A 21,402-nucleotide genomic window follows, 5' to 3' on the forward strand; every position below is an offset into this window, starting at 1 on the left:
GCAGCTCACTAACAGCAGGATGCTACTGTCCTACATCTGCCCAAGGTTTAGCAAAACAAAGCTAAAAAAAACAAATCAAAGCCTGTGGAACACAGCAGCACAAAAAAAACCCTCTAGGTCTTATCACTCCATAAGGCACTTAAAAGACTGGCAGTCCAAAGAGCCTCATGATGGGATGGAATAATTATGTCAGCTTAACATGTTTGCATCAAGCATCCCAGCACCCTCAGTCTTAGGCTAACACAGGAAGAGTCACCACAAGTGCTGTGTAAATGCACTGTAAACCACCACAGGAAAAAGAAAAGGCCACTATCTATAAATCACATAAAACAACATATAGCTTCCTCTACAGAAGGACATAAAACTGAACCAGACATCACCTCCAAATTTAAGAAAAAAACTCTCTGATTCTTCAAATACTGTATTCTGAAAAACAGCTTACCAGAAACTTGCACTTGCATCCAGTGATATATAGAGAACAGGCATTTATTTAGTTGCACGCAGGATCCTAGATACTCCACCTAATCATGAAAGGAATATTTTCTTCAAATTGGAAGCCATCTAAACTACATCCTTGAACTACCATAAATAAAATTCTGGGAAAGCATCAAATAAGTTCATAATCTCTTGCTGTGAGTAGCATATAATTATAAGCAAATTCTGTAACCATCCATCAGCAATTAGCATTTGGAGAGGCAGGCTCAGTAAGGAAAATTTACTTGGCTTATTTTAACACACAAAATAAGAAAAAATACATGACTCTATTGTAAAGTAAATCAGTCTTTTATTTGGCACCCAACAGCTACAACTAGACTGCTTTTGGTACCAACCTGTCTTATTTAATTTTAATCCAGCTACACCTCATTTATACTGCTCCCTGCAGCAGCATATACACATACTCCCCATGACAGTCCCCCCATCTTAAATCTCTTTCTCCCAGATCATAACTTGATAGCATTATAGCAATGAAAGGAGAATAGATTCAGGAACTGTAATTTGTTTCCAACTTTTATCGGTCAAGCATATAATTACATCCATGAAAGGTAGTATTTTCAAGGAAGTATCGAGTCACATTGGACTGCTGCAGAGAAGAAAGCACTATCATAAAAACCACTAGGAGCTCAAAGCATGGGTTGAAGCCACATTTTTTACTTCCTCTATATTAATTTCAGTTTCAGTTCTGCTGAAGATAGCACTGACAACAAGCCCATCTTGTCAGCCAGTTAGAAGTCAGGGACAATTCCTTCCCCAACACATTACCTACCTTTTCATCATTTCTGAAACCTGGTTTCACAGCCAGTAAAGAGCTACAGTAAAGTGGGAGGTGTATTTTGGAGATGCTGAGGACCGCACAGAAGTTCTCTCAAGTCACAGTGGTGCAGGAGAGAGCAGCAGAGCAGGCAAGGGCTCCAGCACAGGGGGCTGCAGGTCCAGGCTCTTTCCTCAGATTTCACTTGTACTTCATTTACTTGTAAGAATGTGAGCACATATTGTAAACTGTGAGTAGGATTTTCCTTCTGAACTGTAGTATTATGACATCAATTCATCAGTATCATAAGACTCCCCAAAGGTTGTTTTACAGTTTTTATTTTCCATTAAAACTTGAAGGTCTTAATTCTACTCCTCTCTCTTCCACTAACCCCTTTGCATAACTGAGTACTATTTCATCTTGTTCTGACTGTTTCTCTCCCTACTGTCTGCTGTGCTCATTTATATTAATTATGCAGACAAAGAGACATTCTAGCTACGAAGTGAGTACCTTGATAAGGCCCTGACTGTGTCTTCAAGACACAAATAAGAAAGCCTATCCTGGTTAGCCTGGTTTTAAAATTATTCTAGCTTCTTTATTCATTGATGTTTTATTTATCTCTTCCCCCTATCCTAGCCCTGGGGGAATGCTGCACACTGAAATTGCTTTAGAGTAGTGGAGTTAAATGTTAGCCTTTCTCACCTCTCAGCCACCACTTTCAAAGACCATAATGGGAAGGAGAGACAATCAAAAAAAATTTTACAAAGAGGCATGTTTCAGCTAATATTGTGAGTGAAGAAAACAGGACGGAGAAGCATCCAGAAGACTGTTCTGGTTTGAGACACAAATAATATCTGTTATCACTAACTGGGGACTCCAACTCAGTAAAGCACTTATGTTATCAGTTGGTCAAAGAAAACCACAATATTTATGTACAGACTAAACCAAAAACCTGAGGTTGATCACTTAAAACCCCCCACAAAATCCAAAGGGAAATGAAGTTGCGATGGGGTGGTGCTACACAAGCACAAACATTCACCAAGGCCCCACCTAGGGTCAAGAATCAATCTATTGAGTACTACAGTCTCTCTGACTTCTTTCAGCTTAAAGCCCAGGTAAAAGCTGCAAACAGATGCCTCCTTTGTCCAGTGCTCAACTGCCTTCTGAAGGCAGGCAACTGCTGCACTTGATCAAAAACCCAAGACCTAACTCTCTTTGTGAAAGCCTGTCCAGGAGATGAAGATGACAGTAATGATCACCATATAAAAGGCCAAGCGCCTGTAATGTTCATCCACTACATGAGAGTTAAAGTTTAATTCCCCTTATATTGAAAAATCTCTTCTTAAATCTAACAGCTCCTTACAGTTTAATTTTAACGAATATTTCAGCACATCTCAGATCTCAAAGCAGCCTCCTCAGAGACTAAAGGAAACAGTCTAAATATTAAGCTATGCAGTCATGTTTGCCCTGGTGTTCTTTCTAGTGCCAGGACCTGCAAAATCATTCAGTACAGACAGTTCTTTTGGTCCCATGTTCAACTGAAATGACAGAAAAACACACTGTAACCCAGGGTGCAGTGTTTAGTGTTAGATGCTCTTCTAGAAAATTACAGAGGTCCAAGTCCCCCTCCTATGCACATCTTCCAAAAATGGTTACTCCTTCTCCATGCTCTTTTATTGTTTGGACCAGCCAAAGTTTTTACTAAAATGTTACTGCAGATTTTCAACACACATGAGAACTTGCTAGCCTTCATGAGATGATGTACATTACACTCCAAGATCAGTAAGAAATCTCATTAAGTGCTAGCAAATAGCAAAACGTTAATATTGATCAGGTTAGAGGTGCAATGTGATCACACAAAGGAGACTCACTGGATAGTAATTAAACTAAAAATCTGCTTTCAACTGAAGGTGCTACAGCCTCTTCCACGAATCTGTGCCACTTGTTATAAACTGTCAGGCAAAGACTACAGGATATTTTTTTTAGTTATACACGCAATGTACTGAGAATTATGAATTGAAGTAATTTCCTTTATTAACAACACAGCTTTTCATCTCTTTGAATATTAACAGATATTGAAACTATTTCCAGCAAAGCATCAGCTCACAGTTTCATTAGAGATCCACCTGAAGCAGACATTTTCTAACACAATTCTTGTAAGCGGATGAAGAGACCATCCCACCAGTACTTAGTATAATTAGACAGCAGACTGTATGTTCAGTGTACTGTTTTAGGCTCCTTGCATAACAGACTACAATTCCTAGGGCTGGCTGCTGTGGGAAAACAAAGTCAAAGCACAGAATAAAGGCCCACAATTGTTGTTATTATCTTAGCTAAAAAATACCCTACAGTCTCACTGTTAGACTTCTAGCACAGGTGGCAAGTCCACTGGCAATTCATGTAATGGTTCAGTCTCCCCTTTTAATAATCATAATCCAGTTTTAAGTAGAATTCCCTGAAGTCATCTCAATTTGAAAAAGCTTTTAATAATGTCACCTGATTTTGCTGTATTACACCACTCTCTGAAGTTCTGTTTGTTCCAAACTTTCCCATTCTGTTAGGTTTACTTGCTGTCACACATCCATGAGAAAAAGAAGCACGGTCTGCTTTGCAACACCGTTCAACACTGCTGAATGTCTTCAGGTCAGTGCCATCATCACATCTATCCAGGTGCCCTGTTACAAATGCACACTGATCGCTTATTTTTTATTCCAAATGGTACAGAAAATTATACAGGACTCAGTGATGTTTATTGACAATTTCCAGGACCACTGTCTGTCATTCTTATGCAGTATAGTTTGCATTCTGTAGTACAGAGGCGCTCAGGAATTCTTGCATGCAAGCTCAGTGCTCTCTGAATCAGTCGGTGGTGTAATCCCTGGAAACCCATTACCAGTACCACTAAACTAATTTACTGATCAAGTTCCTGACAGCAGCATGACGAAGGGCTGCACAATGTCTAGGAGTCCCAAAAATATCTTGTTTCTGATGGTGACACTGATGTCTACACCAAATATACAAATACGGATGTTAGCAGAAGCAGTTCATTCAAAGTTAAGATGTTTCAAATGTCATTTATTGCACGATTGCATTTTTTTCACTTTAGAAATGTAATAAAATCTGAAGTCTAAAAGGGTATAAGGGACAGTCCTCCTTTTCATCTGCTGCTAGTGGTTTTTTCAAGTAGTGAGACAAAAGATAAAATTTTGACCTTTATTTTCAAAGTAATCCTAGCCAGCCATTAAATGACAACTATTATTCATCAAGTCACCAAGTGATGTTGTATCTTGGAATTCCAGTGCTAATAAAAGACAAAGAATTTCATCTAGTATTTCATGGTTATAGTACCACTCCTGTTCAAAAGAGAACAAAAAATACTTAATACCAGAGAGAAGTCACGACACGCTTACCTTTAACAGACTTTTGCTACATCCTCTTGGCAGGTTTACCCTGCACTGCAAAAATTCTTGCAGCTAAAACAAGCTCCACACCCTTGGGAGAATTATGTTTGTAATGTAAGAATAAATTTCAGAATTTTTAAGACAAAAATTAATCTTTCAGAACATTTTGATGAATTATCACTACAATATTTTATCAGTCAAGTATCGGCATACATAAATAAGTTTGTTATTTTAATTCCTATTTTTCTAAGTGTACAAGTGTATCCTCTAAAAAGTAATGGCAGTAGATTTGCCTATAAGTTGGTCAGATGAAGCAGATACTTCACACAACACAGATCAGAGAAAACACTTTTTCTCCTCTCAGGTGTCAGCCACAGTTTTAAGGAAAACTGTGATAGAACATATGGCACATCTAGATTTTGTTGTCTCTCACACAATAAAGAAGCAAGCTATCAAAAGCAAAGCCTGAGATCAGAACAATCTGTGGAGAGTACAAGAACCAGAGAATGAACAGCATTCATGAAGCCTCTATGGGTATGAAGCTATATATTTCACACATTATTTACTCATTATAAATAATAAAATACATTAAACAAAATCTACATATAATGCTGCAACAAAAACTCGGTGGAGAAGGTACCACAGTAAATTCTTGACTCAAGTGATGAACGTAGTCTGCATAAAACAATGAAAAAATTATAAACTAAATGATTAAAAAGGTTTCTTTGTTGTCTTTTCAATTTTTTAATGCAATGCAAAATGTCAAGTATGTAGTCCTAGAAAACAAGCAAACTGAGGATAGGAGGGGAAATTCTGACCTAGACAAAACTGCAGCCCTGGGAGTGTCCAGAATCAGTGGCAGGCGGGGTGGGGGAAGAGGAAGAGGGAAAAAACCAGAGACTGCACTTTAAAACCAAAATATCTCTTCAGTGCTCAGGCAGCATCAGGTAGTCGAGTGAGGCAAAACAGTGAAGAAAAAGTTCAACTGCATCTTTTGCATAATGCCATACTGAAGGACTACTACTGCAGCAGGAAGCACCTAGCTCTTATAAAAAGGCCAAAAACCTGTCCTGTGGCTTCTTTTGAATCCTAAAGGCTGCGAGTGCAGTGCTGTCAAATACCACTGATTTATGAAAGCTGCACCCTGTCAGGTCACAGTGCTGGGTACTGACCCGGTCCCGACCCAGCCTGCGCTCCCACCCCATCGCCCAGCTGGGGCAGAAAACCACCACTGCTCCCCCACCACCTCCGAGCTTCCCACTGCTGGGTTTAGCTTCCAGCAGCACAGCATTCTCAAGGTAGATTCAGCTTCCTCAAACCCAGAAACTTAGGGTTCTTAATGGAAGGGATTATATACAGTAGTTCTGCAGCACGTAGAGACACAAGCAACCCTTTGCACTAGGAAAATAAAATCAATAAAGTAAATCATATGTGGGCACAAGAGACTTGCTTTAATAGAACCACTTTTAAGCCAAAGGAGTGAAAACAATTTATACTATTTGCTATCTTTTATTCCCTTTTTTCAGAGCAGTATTCAAAACACTTCTCACTAACCCTCTCATATTTCAGAAATGGCTGTTGGTCATCTCCAGACATACACATCGGTCTCTCTTCTGGGAGTTCTTAAACTTTACAAGAGCAGCAAAATGCCTCTGCTCTTCTTCACTACTGGAGAGATAAACTAGATACACTAGACAAAATCAGCAACTTGGTACATTTTACAAAGTGAGTAATTTCACTTAAGGTATACAGCCCAGGATGAGATTATTTATCAGTTTAACCACAGCTTTAGAGTATTTGGCCTCAACTGGGCACTCAGATCATATTCCCATTCCAATCAAGGCTTACCCCAGCAGCAGCCATCCAGACTTCAGCTACTGCTACATGCAAAATGTTGGTGGGCTTTGCCACTGCTGCAAATGAACACTACTCCTCAACAGTTTTATTTCTGTATAGGCAGTTCTAAATTTTTCCTCTTCATCATAAATAATAAAGTCATAATATTTAAGTATTTCCCCAAAATCTTTTGCCTTATTAAATGTTACTTAAAAGGTTAGGTCAATCTGCTTATGTATACAAAAAAATATGTCCCAAAAAATCTCTTAAAAAATCCTTTCTTAGTTGTTTCAGTTAGCAGTGGTAGGCCTAGTTTCTCATTAACAAGAAACATTAGAAGTCTAGTATCAAACTTAACTATCTGTAATTACAAAGTAAGAATTCCAGCTTTATGCAATGAACTCTTACTAAAATACTCATATAGATTTAAACAACATTAACTATTACAATCAAACCTACTGGAGCTGCTGCACCTGATAAATAATACAAGAGATCACTTAGTACATTTTATAAATAATAAAATTAAGAGAATTTATCTTGGATGCAATTTAACTGCTTCCTTTACTGAAGTTCACCATTAGGAAAATAGTTTCTATCTGATGTAAATGAAGCAACAGAACCACATGATGGCTCAAACTGGAAGGGAAGTACAAAGATCATCTGGCCCATTCCCCCCAGCTCAAGCACAAGCACTCCTTGCACAGGACCACGTCCAGACAGCTTTTGAGTATCTCCAAAGATGGAGCATCCATAGCCTCTCATAACCTGTGTCAGTGCTCAGTCACCCTCACAGGGAAAGAGCTTCTTGATGTTCACAGCGAACCTCCTGAGTTTCAGCTGGTGCCCACCCTGTCACTTGGCATAACTGGAAAGAGCCTGGCTCTGTTTTGTTTGCACCTTCCCTTCAAGTACTTATATACATTAATAAGACCACCATTGAGTCTTCACCTCTCCAGGCTCAGCTGTCACAGTCCTCAGCCTTTCCTCACAGGACAGATGCTCCAGACCTGTAATCATCTTAATGGGCCTTCCCTGGACTTTCTCCAGTCTCCTGGGCTGGGGAGCCTGGAGTAGGGCCCAAAGCTCCACATCTGGCCTCAGTGGTATCGAGGAGGGATCACCTCCCTTGACCTGACAGCAGCACTCATCTTAACACAGCCCAAAATACAATCAGCCTTTCTTGTTACGCAAGCACATGGCTGACTCACATTTCACTTGATGTTGTCCAGCACCCCAGAGCCTCTTTTGCAAAGCTGAAGAGGACCCACCCTGTGGATGGTCCCCCAGGATATAATGGTGCATGGGGCCAGGCGCAGGACTCTGCACCTCTCCCTGTTGAACCCTGTGAGGTTTGTGGCTTCCCACCTCTCTGTTCAGCCAGTTTCCAATCTACCTCACTGTCTGCTCATCTACCCTGCATTTAACAAGCTTCTCTATGAATATGTTAAGCTAAAAGCCTTACTGAAGTGAATGTAGACAATAGCCACTGCTCTCCCCTCACCTGTTAAAGCCAGTCATTTCCCTGTAGATGGTTATGAGGTTGATTAGGCACAACTTCCCCTTTTTAATGGTCAAGATTTACTGGTAATGACTGCATCATGCACTTGCAGTAAACCACAATAAGTCTCAGCAGTTATTTTGGATCTACAGCTGCTAAGCTTGGCAAATTATTCCCTGGCCATAGACAAAGAAAGAGTGAAAAGAACAAAAAAAAAAAAAGAAAAAAAGCCCCTCTGTTTAATGGTATTTTCGTACCCCCAATTTAAATATTAACATGAAAGAAACAAGCAAAACATCAAGGAAGCATTTATTAGTCAACCTCCTAAATTAAGAAAGATAAAATCGAGCAACTACCTCAGAGGAAAATGGCTGGGAAAAAGGGAATAAAGAGCTACGTGGTCTGGTAGTCTCCCCCTATCAAACGTCATACTGAAACATTCTCATTCGTGTCAGTGCACTTTGCCACACTGCTAAACCACCAGCTTTTTTTCAAGTGCTCTAAACCTCTGGATTAATGAGTTCTCTCTGGTTTGCCCTTGCAACACTAACATATTTTGAGTATTCTATTTAAACAGCCTATGCACAATGAAATCTACTGGGCAATCAATCACTCAAGCCAAAACTACTGAGAAAGTATCTCTGGGCTTTTAAGAAGGCAGAGTTAATAGGTATGTCAGATTCTAAAGAATCTGGAATGTGTCAGTACCTAAATATCACCATCCATCTCAAAGATGACTGCAAGCTTATGAAGATGTAAAGATGATTAAAAGCTAGATTAAAAAAAAAACCTAATGTTTTATCATAAAGGCCATGATCTAGATTAATTAGAGAGGAGTTTGATAGCATGAGTTTTGAAAGCCTCTGTAATTTATTGCTTTCAAACAACTAAGGCGAAACACAGTGATTTTATCAAATGGAAGTCCCTAAGTCTACAGGCAGCATAGATTGAATCCTGGAAGATATCCTTTCTGTGTGAACCAGCATCTTATGCCCTTGAGACTGTTCACTGAATATTAAGGCAGATGGAAACTGCAGAGTGGAACATGAGAAGTTACAGATGTGCATAGACTAAGAAGCGCAGCTTTATGTATAATAGCACAAGGCACACGGGTCTTGGAGATAAATTCTGCATTCACTCCTTCCACTAACTTTATCATATGGAATTATCTGAGTGATCTGATGAGTCTCTTGAATCAATTCTCGTAACTCCAGTAAAATTAGCTTCTCCCAATAGGACACTTTCTGTATAAAAAATGACACCACAGTATTATCCATTGCTTTCTAACATTAAATTACAGCCAATGTCTCGCACTCTTTTTAATAGATCATTTGTGGCCTTCAAGTTCAACAGAGCTGAAAGTAATTAATAATATAATATTGATAATTGGTAGATTATCAATATTATCATATTACATAAATAAATATTGGTAATTAATAATATATTTATCATTTTAACAATTAAAAAATTAACAGATACTACTAGAAAACACAGTAGTCTATCAGGAGCACAGGAAGAGTAGCTGCTATTAAAACTTCTTAATCTTAGTTGGAAAACATTCAATTTTATCTTAAAAATGAAATGCTGCCCCTTAGCTTTTAGGTGTCTTTTCTTTTGAAAGCAGAAATGCAATAACAGTCCTTTTCAGGACTTGTGCAAGATAAATTTCTTAAGGCCCCTGTTTTATGATAGCACTAACCAAGAGAAAGCACATAAGAGCATGAAGTTGCTACAGCTCTTCCTGCAAAACCACTTGCCTTAAGTAGAATCCAACAGACACAGTCCAGATGAAGTCTCCTTGGTGAGTTATAAAATGACACCCATAATTCCCTACTGCTTCCAAAATATTTTGCTTCATGTTATCGAGAATGCCATTTGCCTTCCTCACAGCTGCATCACATCATGGGATGCTGCTGTCATTCTGCAAGAGCAAGTCAGAGTGGCTTTCTCCTTTAGCTGTCATCCCCTACAAATGATCACTAGTTTACTGTGAAAGTTCTTAGCTCATAATCCATCCCCATTACTCAAGTTCTCCCAGTCACCCATATTTTACTGTAATCCTATGCAATGAAAAGGCTTCCCCACTTTCCGTCAGAAGGAAGTGTCATTAGTGCACTCCAACTTCCTGAGACAGAACTACTGAAATTTTTAACAAGGTCTTTTATCTTATCAAAGGCAGATCCTAGTTTAGTCTGGCATATACTACCTCTGATAAATCCATTTACATGTATTCCATTTTCCTCTCTGCCTTTGATTCTTTAAAAAGTGTTCTCTATTGCTTTGCTATGGGGGGAAAAAAAAAAAATTATAATTTTCAGGCAGCCAAAACCACCTTTTTTTCTACTTTTGGAAAAACAGCTATTAAATTTGCTCTTCTGCAGTTAAACACCATCTCTGCTTTGATAGTGCTCTTTTAGTTTTGAAATATTTGCTACAAGATTTTCTAAAACGCAGCTCCTTTGACCCAGCCCCATACAAACCTGAGCACTAGGAACCTGTAGGTTTCTTCTTCATTTCACTACATGAATTTCCACAACAAACTGGGGGTGATTACTGGCCATAACTTCACACTCACTGCACAAAAGTCACCCTCCTTCCTTGTTGAATTTTTAATGGATGAATAGCTTTTTAATACTTGGATTCTCTTCCTTTCCAAGGTCAAAATCAGCTTGACTTCTGGCAACTTCTTAGTCACATTTAAGACTTTTGAACTCTATGACATTCTTAATTTTTTCAACAACCACTTCTGCCACTCCTTCTAAGTTCTTGGCTAACTTATAATGTTCTCTTTGGCTGACTTTTCTTCTGATTAGGACTGCAATCATTCTGCTTGTGTACTCTGCTTTTTCTTGGGATGAAAATCCTACGCACTTTTTCTAATTCTGAATCAGAGTTCCCTTTGGTCTTCGGTTCAGCTAATTTCAAACCATTTCCCTACAGCTTCTCAGTCTGCATTTTTGAAATTCAAAACCTTTAATTGGAAACCCCTTTCAATCTAAACCGCATAAGCCTCTGATGCAATTATTTAACCCAAATTCTGTTTCTACATACAGTCCTAGAATGCCCTCAATACTTATGAAACACAGTTTTTAGGCAACATTATTTGTTTTTAGTTCAAGAACTATGTGTGTGAACACTGCACCCAGAACTCCTGATCTCTTGAATTAGTAGTGAAATTATGACTTTTATATAAGAGTTAGACTCCACAGCATATTGTAACAGGGAAATAACTTTATTCCATTTATTGTAATCCAGTAATTCCATGTATATTTAATATAAGAAAACCCTTTTGCACCTGAAATTGTGTACAAGAGACTCATGAGTGAAGGCATAAAATTCCACAGCAATAATGAGGTATCTTTGTTCACCACAGTGACTGAATCAAAATATTGATGATAATATTATAATAACTCTGAAATGCTTTATCCTTTCACTATTTGTTATCTGAGTGCATCCAGTCTTTGAATCCTTAATATTTACTTCTCATTCCTTCCTGTTTCTCTGCCCCTCCTCTGTATGGCCCTTTTTTCAGTAACATCCTGATCTTTCTCACAGAATGTTATTACCAACAATCCTCGGTTGGCTCCACAGCTACACCAGTAGGTGTTTGAGGATACATATTAGTTCTCTTATCTTCTAGGCTTCTACATGGACACAGGAGCTGAAGTAGTGAACCAAACTCAAGGAAAACAAAACATTCTTTCAGTGATTTTAGCAAGAGCTACGCATCTTTTTTTTAATCTGTAATCTTTAATAATTAACCCAGTCAAAAAGTGGATGAATTTCTCAGATTCTGTAACCATTTCAAATCTAACAAAGCCTCAGGATCTTTCTGGAAATCCTGACTTCCATACTGGCCTTAAATAAACAAGCGTCTTAACATGCACTGTGACTGCTTTCCTTTTAGAATCACAGGCTTACTGCAAGTGGAAAATGTGGATATCATCAAAATCCAACTCTGTATTCATTTAGAGTTAAATACACACAGAAATGATAAGTTTGGACTGTACTGAGCTTGTGCATGGGTAATCTTCTCTTATGATTCCTGTGATTCAAAATAGCTCATCAACATTTTAACAACAGGCAAATACTATACCGAGCAATGCATCAAGCAAAGAAATACTTCTTTTTTACACTAAGGCTTGAAAATGTTTTCAGCCTACTTTATTATTATGGTTATTATATAAAGAATAATGATATTTTAAATTAAGTATTTCAAACTTAATTAGTGCCAGATTGTTTCAAATTATTTCTCCACAACTACTTACATTCCTGAACACATTTTGTTGGGGCGGGCCCTGGTATCAATATAGGCTGAGGGAATTAAGAGATCAGGAGTAGCCCTGCCCAGAAGGACCTGGGGGTGCTGGTGGATGAGAGGCTGGACATGACCTGGCCATGTGCACTCTCAGCCCAGAAAGCCAAAGGTGTCCTGAGCTGCACCAAAAGCAGCGTGGGCAGCAGGGCAGGGGAGGGGATTCTGCCCCTCTGCTCTGCTCTGGTGAGAGAGATCCCACCTGGAACACAGCGCCCAGCTCTGCGGTGCCCAGCTCAGGAAGGACATGGAGCTGTTGGAGCAAGTCCAGAGGAGGCACACTAAGTGGATTAGAGTGATGAAGCACCTTTCCTAAGAGGAAAGGCAGAGATAATTTGGATTGTTCAGCCTGGAAAAGGGAAAAAGCTTACAAGAAAGATGGAGAGAGACATTTTACAAGGGCTTGTAGTGACAGTACAAGGGGGAATAGGTTCAAATTGAAAGAAGGTAAGTTTAAATTACGTATTAGGAAAAGATTCTTTACTGTGAGAGTGGTGAGACACTGAAACACAGAGAAGCTGTGGATACTCCATCCCCAGAAATGTTCAAGGCCAGATCGGATGGAACTGAGCAACCTGGTCTAGTGGAAGGAGTGCCTGCCCATGGCAGAGGGGCTAGAGCTAAATGACCTTTCAGGACCCCTCAGAAATGAGGAATATCTGAAAGAAAGACTCATTCGTTGAAACGATTTTGAGAAAAAGTTTGTAAAAAAATGTACTTCATAAAAAAATTCAAAGCAACTGTTAAACACAAATTTCATTTATGTTCTACGCTAAACTATAATCACAGCACTTGCAAATTTTCTTCAAAGGCAAGAGAGAGTTAGTTCCAATTCCTGAAGACCACTTGAACAAGACATGATCTGGAAAACTGAAGAATTGTGGGGTATAAAATTCAGTCGTGCTGCATGACAGAAGAGAGGAAGCACAATAGGAGGCACAGGCACTAGTGATTACGTTCTCTTCATACAGAATTAGCTGAAGTATGGAAGAGCCATTTGCTACATACCTTCCTTTCATGTTACCCTCCCTCCCACCTGCCCCCACAACTCAGCAGAGGTCTGCAGGGGTGTCCCTTCACCACTGCACACCTAAGGAAGCTTTAGAGAACAGTAAAAACTGCGGCAGAAGCTTGGGCCAAACCCCCTCGCAGCACCACAAGTTCCCTGCTGTCTGCCATACGGTCTGTCACATAATACCCAAACCCTTGGCTGGTAGGACAGAGGCAGTAGAGCAGAAGGTTGCAAAAGGAGGCTCAGCAGGAGACACAAATTGCTGTTAACAGCTTTAAATGGTTTAATGTGTACCTGGTGCCAGGAATCAGGCACCAGCTGAAGACACAGCCATCAGCTATCACGGCAACAGAAACTATGGACTTGGAAAGGGAAAAGGCGAACATTACTCTTCATCCTAATTCTACCTGGGATGGAGGAAGCACAGCTCAAAAAATGACTTATGATTTGGACAATCAATACATTTTCACTTGCTAGGGAGTAGAAAGCCACAAGCTAATGAATTCTGCATTACAGGCAAACTTTGCCCAATTAGCCCACCGTGTCTGGGAAGCAGTACATAACCCAACCCTCAGAAAAGCTTGCAAAACCCAATGGAAGACCAATACATCAATGAGTAGTGGGTTGGCAGGGGGAGGTTGGGGTGGGGATGTTGTTTAGTTTCTTTGGTAGAAAAGTACCCCTGGAAAAAACAGGGTATGTTTTTCCTCATCCCATTTACTTAACTTTTTCACCTCGTACGCTTGCCCTGGAGAACTTCAGTTTTATCCCTGAGCACAAACACAACACCTCAACACAAGAGCAGGCCAGTGCTGATAAAGGCCTCTGTCTCACTACATAAACAGTCATATGAACAACTACAGAAATGTTCACATTCCTTGTTTAGCAACACACTCCTGTCCACTGCCACTCTAGGGCCCTTTTGTACTCCTTTTCATTAACAGCACCAAGCTGATTTAAGCTCCCACAGACACACACAACTGCTCATGTCAGCAATACCACACTCAAATACCTAGAAACTCCCCAAGCCTGCAGTGGCCTCTGGGCAGTCACCTACTCCTAAAGGGATTTTCAACAGAGATGAAATCAGCAAATACATCCCATAATCCCAGAGCAGAGCAAATGGCCCATGGAGTATGGGATCTGTGATAGCAAAATTACAGACTGTAACACAGTAGAATTTCCTGCATGTATTGACTTGCGTCTTCCTCTGGATAGTTTCTTAATAATTGAGTCTTTTTCCTTCTTTGGAGACAAGCAGAATTCAGCCTTTATCAGTCTGGGAAGATTTTATTAATTTACCCTTCTGCCTATACTTCACTGCTTCTCATAGTCCTCGAGCATTTCCCCTAAAGCGACAAAAAAATCTCACATGTCTGCCTGAAGAAATCACATAGAAAAACAGTCCAAAGATGTTTACCTAAACCTGTTGAGATCTTCAAGTAACAACTTTATGGCAATAACTACCCACTGACTCCACAATTCACACATTCAAATGCCAACTTCATTAATTATTTCAGAGTTCTCCTGTAGGAGGAGAGTGAAGGTACAATACTGAAATCAACACTAAACATCTAGAGTCTGGGTTGGATTTTGCAAACCACTATGTAGCAGAATAGTTAAGTACAAATTCCATCATTTTCATAAAGACAGATCAGTTTCCAACAGTTCAGAAAATACTCCTATATTGCTTTGTATTTTTCTCTCTTGCAGTCACACCAAGCATGAGATGATGTTCAGCTACCTATTAATGAAACCAGTCATGCCCACCAGCACACAAAATTGTGTAGAACAGAAAAATCCTTAAACAGTTGCTGTCTATTCAGTCAGAAGCAACATCCCCGTGTACCAGATGGGCACAGGGAGTGACTGGGTAAGTTCATCTGCTGGCACTGTGTGAGGGGACAGAACACAAGTCCCCCTGGCTGCCTGCTGTGCTGCCAGCCAGCTCCCAGCCTCCTAGAGCGTGCCCCATGGGCAGCGCTGCTGGAGAAGGAGGGCAGGAGCCCAGGGACTCGTGAGCCACAAGGAGCCTCCAGGGGATTCTCCAGCTGCCCTCCTGGTCCCTGCCCATGGTGGCGTGGCCGGCCAGTGACCTGATGCCCCTGGCAGCCTGCCCTGGCTCACCCAGCTTCTCACTGCTGAGGGAATTACACAGCACTGCAGAAAGAATGGAGGACAGCTTGAGAGGCAGCTTCTAATTTTCCACAACTTTTGCTGCAGTTCCTCCTGCTAGGGCCAGCCTTCCACATGGTCTCACTTCTGCTTCCCCACATGACTAACAGATTGCATGCACCGGAGGCACCCAGGACAAAAAGCAGGAGATCTCCCAAACCTTCCCATCCCTCCTACACTGCTTTCTCCCAGCACAGCTTCTATGCCATTTTCTTCCCATCTACAGTAAAGATGATTGAATAATTAAAGCAATTATTCTTTTACTTTGGATAAGCTTAAGAGCACTTTATGCTTAAATGCATGACAAATGTTCTCTTTTAATTATTTACAAAAATTACTTTTAGAGCATTTTCCTGATAGGCTGTTATTATTACTGTACAATACGTAAGCCGACAGGAACACAGCATAAAAATTTGAAAAGAAAGAATACAAATAACTGAGAAAATACTCTTAGTGTAGTTGGCATGACAGCATGATTCAGACAGGCAACAGCAATACACTGAAGTAAAAATGTCACTATTAGCTCTTCCAGAAACAGCAAAAAAGTCTGACCATCTCAAGAATAAAATCAGTGAAGTCACCTTCTGTATTCTCATCTGCTGGAACCATCATAAATAACTGGTAGATCTTTAAGAAAAGAGAACATCATCTTGTCTATAAGTACATCTTGTATATTAGTTTGAGCAGGAAAGCAGTGGAGGGGACAACTTCCTTTGTAATCAAAGTTTTCCCCACTTCACCTCCCCCCAAGAATTCAGGAGGACCAGCTACTTTAATATGGGAATAATCAAGAGGGAACAAAAATACTCAAATTTTTGGTTCATGATGCAAGCCTGAATAAAACACTAACAAATTAAAATTAAAAGAAAAACCAATTATTTTGCCTTGAGATATTTTCTTTCAGTATAAAAAAAAGCTCTTTTCAAAGTATGAAGAAAGACTGTTCTTTTCTCTCCACCCCATGATAAACAAACATGAAAATCTGGTTGTTTTATTGAGACAAGAAGTTCAAAACACAATATACATCGTATCCTACTTTAAATCACAGGCAGTAAATCCAGATTTTGTAAATCACATTACTTTGAGTTTACCACAGGAACTTCTGTTCATTGACTTAGTAATTTTCATTACTAAAATCACGCAATGAAAACAGTCAACTTCAATTACACATTTTTAGTTTTAAAATGTTTACATTTCAAATACTCCATGGCATATTTCTGTTTCAAGAAGCCATTTCTGCAACAACTGCTATGGTTTTGAATTGTTCATTAGAGACATAAGGCATCTCCAGCCAGGGTCAAACCACCACATACATGCACTAAAACCAACTTACTTATATTTAACCCTGACACTAAGCAGTGAAAATCTGGTACAACAAAACATAACAAGCTATTGACCAGTTATTCCTTCTTGAACTGAAAACTACTGGAAACAATATTCTTAGTGGTAATTTCAAAGTACTTAAAAACAAACCTTATCAGCTCTGCAAAAAGCACATCCTTCACTAGGTGTTTTAGTCAACTGACTTCACCCTTCGGTAGCACCAAGATATATTCTCTCTCTCTATATATATATAAATGCTTTAAAAGTTTTAAAGTTGTGGCAATGCTACTAGAAAAGATGATACTAATTGAGATGTGGAGTATTAACAGTCCTCTACTACAGAATCACACTATACTTCAGGACACACTCTTTAAACATAGGTACTTTCAGAATATGCTGAGAGCTGAGGAAAAGTCTTTCAATCCAAAGAAGCTGTGATTTCAAAGGAAATGAAACAAGCAGCACAGAAGTCACAAAATACCCATATTGACATTTCACAATATGGTTACAGCCCAGTCTCAGAAGTCAAAACATACATGTTAAAATTCTTGAACTTCACAAGTCCAGCTGTCATTCTCAAATTCTGCTGGTTTAGTCAGGCACCAAGAAATCTAGGAAATTACATGAGCTCATCAGAGCTTAGCCGCCTTACTTCATTTAAAATTATGTTCACTGGCAGACTGCAATAAAAACATGTATCAAAAAATCTTCTGAAATCTTTTTAGAGGTGAGATCAAATGTCAAAATCTCCTTCAAGTAAAGCAACATTTGAAAACAAAGAAAACTGCAAAAAAAGGAAGTTAAGAAACCTTACCTTAATAGGAGCCCGGCTAAACTTTATTTTTCGATTGGCTGGGATTTCATCTTCATCTGGCAATCCATTAATTTCAGAATATTCCATATCAGGTTCATAACAGTTATTTTCATCACTGTCATCCAGATCATCCTGTTCTGTACCTGTCTCTCCCCAGTCAGAATTATATCTGGATCGTACCCGATAGACATTGTAGTCAGAGTGCATGTACACATGGGAACTCTCAAAATTATTCACATCTTCATGCCCATCTTTTTCACTTGCTTCATCATAATGGGACTCAGTAGCATCTGAAATTGCATCTGTGGCAAAATCACCACCTGAAGCTACATTTTTTGTTAACTCTGCAGCTTCAGGCCGATCAAAGATACCCTCTGTATGTTCTGACTGTTCCTTCTGTTGCACCAAAACTCCTGTCTCTGTTTTTGACTTACTCCTCAGACAGCTGTCCACAGATCTTTCACTGTCAAGCACACCAACCAAATCCTGTTGACCTGTTGCAGAGCTCTCAACAGAATCAGCGCTTGCCTCTGTGCTCTTTTTTATTTCTTCAGTTGCTTTTGTACTTGCTGAAGTGCCTGTGGACACTTTCTGCCTCGGTGTTGAAGGCGTGTTAGTCTGCTGAGAGTTCTCAACAGACATCACGCCTGTACTCTGTTTGGCTGGGGGAGACCACGTGCTGGCCTCTTTCAAAGGACTGAAACCCTCAAGGTTTGCAACTGGGGAAGAGATATTTGTGACAGCAGATGAAAGGTTTAGTGGATAGTGACCAGTTACAGAGTACTCTTCGCTGTTTTCTGACTTTTCTACGATTACATTGTGTGAGTCAGTGTTTTCAAATACTGCACTAAGCTGACTCACAGTTGGAGAGACAGTCTCTGTCCTTGGGCTAAGACTGTCCAGTGAATCAGTGCTGCCTCTGTGAGACTTCGAGCTGCACCACTCATCCGGGAGTTCATTAGAAATGCTTTTCTCTTTCTTTGGGGAATAGCGATTTGAATGTTCATGAGCATTTCGCTCAAACATCTTCCGAGTTTCAGTGAACTTGGAATAGGAAGGACCATCATGGAGAGTGTCGAATCTACTTATCCTTTCAGAGACGGACGATTCCAACTTTACGATTGAACCATCTGCTTTTTCTACAAACTCTTTGGGTCTAATTCGTCTTTGAGGTGATGGAGGGCCTCCCTTCCCCCTGGTTTTAGGGGCAACTCCAGCACTTTCAGTGGGCTCCATGCCCATCTGCATAAATAAGTTCTTGATCCTATTGACATTTGAGCCATATTTCCTTCCCCTGGTCTGTGAGGCCTCTCCTTCCTCTTTTGCTTTTTGGTCTCCATCTGATTTCGGTTTGTCAAAGGTGCTTTTCAGCGCCTGAAACTCAGTTCTGTAAGCATTTCTGTGAGGAGAGGCACTTCGGAGGGTGGATCTTTCTCCTGAAGACTCTGTTTTCATCATGTTTACTTCAGGAGCGTGAAACCTGCTTGCATAGTTTCTGCGGTACCACTCTCAGTAGTTTGTCACAGCAGAGATTCCGCTTGAGGAGTGTTTCTCCTCAGGGGCCACTGCCCCTCAGCTGGGCCATGCTTGACAGATCTGGAGGCAAGGATCTAAATAAACACGTCAATTTCGACAAAGCACGACTGAGGATTGTCAAGAACAAGGGCTGATTTAACCTGCAATAGAAAGGAGGGCCTTCTGAAACCATGTCAGGTACTTTAAATCTGTCACAACTTCCATTTACCATTTTCTGACATGTTTACAAAAAAACAGGAAAAAGAGAAATACAAACCAACACTGCACAGACATGTGAAAACTTGCCATTACAAACTTTTTCAAACTGACTGTTGCATAATTTACAATCTATAACATCATAGTGAAAGAACAAATAATCGTATCTTTCCATTGACAAGTATAGTATCATGGCACAAATATGCATGCAAAGGAAAGGCAATGTGGCATGAATATGAGGCACTGCAAGACAATCCTTGCTCCCTCAGTGAAACATAATGGTAGAAATACTATAGTACTTTTAGAAAGGCAAATTAAACATCAGCTCGAGGGTATACAAAAAACAGCACCCAAAGTTAACACCTTCAGCTGACAGGGTAAATGAAGTGAAATCCCGTAAGAGAAAGTTGCCCCTTGACACGGCCAGCGGTTTTATCGTCTGGAAGATCCTGGAGGTACCACCGAGGAGATGCAGAAACGGAGCCAGGAGCTGGACCGCTCCCACGCCCCGGCCCCAGGGGCTCACCCCCGTCCCCCGCAGCCCGGCGAAGGGGAGCACGGGGGTCTCCCGAGCCAACCCCCTCTCCCTTCTCCTCCGTTCCTGCTCCCCAGCCTTCGCCCTGCCGCGCCGTCGCCGCCGAGGCGGGGACGCCTCACTCTGGCCGCTGCACGCCCGGTGCCGGTACCGGGAGCCGAGAGCGGCGCGCCCGGCCCCGCGCACCTCCCGCTCCGCTCCCGCCGATCGCCACGGGCGACTGGAAAGGCCACGCGGCAGAGACACACGGGGAGCCGTGCAGCCCTCGCAGAAGGCAATAAACTCAACCCGAGAGAGCAGCGCTGGAGCCCCGGCGGCGGCTCCTGCTCGGGCGGCCGTGCCGTGCCGCCCCGGCGGGCTAGAGCCGCGGGGCCGCGGGCGGCAGCACCTTGCGGCGGGGCAGTGCCCGGGCAGGCGCCCGCCGCCCCCGCGGAACAAAAGCCCGGTGCCAGCGCTGCTCCTCGCGGAGCCCGGCGCCTCTGCCGCCCAGCGCGCACGCTGCCTTACCCAGCCGACAGCCGCGACGGACTCCCCCGGCCGCCCGACTCAGCGCTGCCCCCGCGCCTCCTCTGCGCAGAGCGGCCGCTGCCGCCGCCCGCCTGACAGGAGGCAGCAGCCGCCGCGTCGCCTCAACGCCATTGCAGGCAGCGGCGGCGGCGGCGGCAGCGGGGGCACGGACACGGCTCCGCGCGCACACCCGCGGCGGCGGCGCGGGGGAGAGTGGGGCGCCGGGCCCGCGGCGGCCGCGCCCCCCCCCGCCGCCCGCCCCTCCGCCGCCGCGCGGCCGCCGCGCTCCCGCCGCGGGACGCGCCCCGAGCCGCCGCCGCCGCCCGCCGCGGGCCCGCCCGCCGCCGCCGCCACCCGGTGACAGGGGCCTCACCTCCTCGGCGAGCCGCAGTGGTTCGCTCCGCCGGCGGGGCGGGGGAGGCGGCCGGCCCGCTGCAGTCCGGCCCCGGGCGGTGACTACCGAGAGGCGGAGGACGGGCCCGTCCGCGGCCACGCCGCCAGCGCCGAGTCCCGCTGGCCGCCCCCGGCCCGGTTTATCCCCTTCTTCCCTCCCTTGGAACGCTCGTTTCCAGCCTGACCCCCGCGGACCGGGCCCGCCCGGCACCCGCCCGTTTCGGGGGAGGCAGCGTGCCCGCCCCCGCGCGGGAGGGGCAGTCCCGGGTCCCGGGAAAGCCCCCGCGCCTTCCCGCTGCAGGGGGCACCGGGCGCACCGAGAGCTCCCTGCACATCCAGAGCCAGCGTGGTCCTTCCCTCGCTGTTGTGCCCGAGAGAGGAACGTGCTGGTGACAAACCCCGGCAATCCGCTCACAGCTCCGTGGGCATGGCTTGTTCTGGCAGCGGCTGACAGGGACGGAGGATCACCCTTGGAGCACAACCACAACTACAAAGCCTTTGTTGTTTGTTAGCTGGGCGAGTTCACCACAAAAAATGTTGTCGCTTTATAAAGGCAATAAGAAAACTTAATTGCAGAACATGAAATCTGTAGGTAATTTGTAAAATGGGCAAG

At 42.5% G+C, this 21,402-nt stretch overlaps 1 protein-coding gene across 5 annotated transcripts in view; it reads right to left on the minus strand.

The window, feature by feature from the left end:
* PPP1R9A (protein phosphatase 1 regulatory subunit 9A) overlaps nucleotides 1-20,904 on the minus strand; it is a 134,061-nt gene extending 113,157 nt beyond the window's left edge. For 4 of the 5 annotated variants that reach the window (XM_005518810.3, XM_088063890.1, XM_014248568.2 and 1 more), the window contains exons 1-2: nucleotides 20,397-20,508; nucleotides 17,624-19,299 (exon numbers count right to left, since the gene is read on the minus strand). In XM_005518810.3, the coding sequence (XP_005518867.1) occupies nucleotides 17,624-19,081 (1,458 nt within the window). In that variant the 5' untranslated portion in view covers nucleotides 19,082-19,299; nucleotides 20,397-20,508. Of the gene's footprint in view, nucleotides 1-17,623; nucleotides 19,300-20,396; nucleotides 20,509-20,769 lie in introns of those variants that run through there. The other variant, XM_088063883.1, reaches the window with a different exon arrangement.
* Between the last annotated feature and the right edge of the window lie 498 nt (nucleotides 20,905-21,402).

Source organism: Pseudopodoces humilis, chromosome 1 (assembly GCF_049639895.1).
Source record: "Pseudopodoces humilis isolate 2021_Gansu_Grassland_sample_001 chromosome 1, ASM4963989v1, whole genome shotgun sequence".
Lineage (NCBI taxonomy): Eukaryota > Metazoa > Chordata > Aves > Passeriformes > Paridae > Pseudopodoces > Pseudopodoces humilis.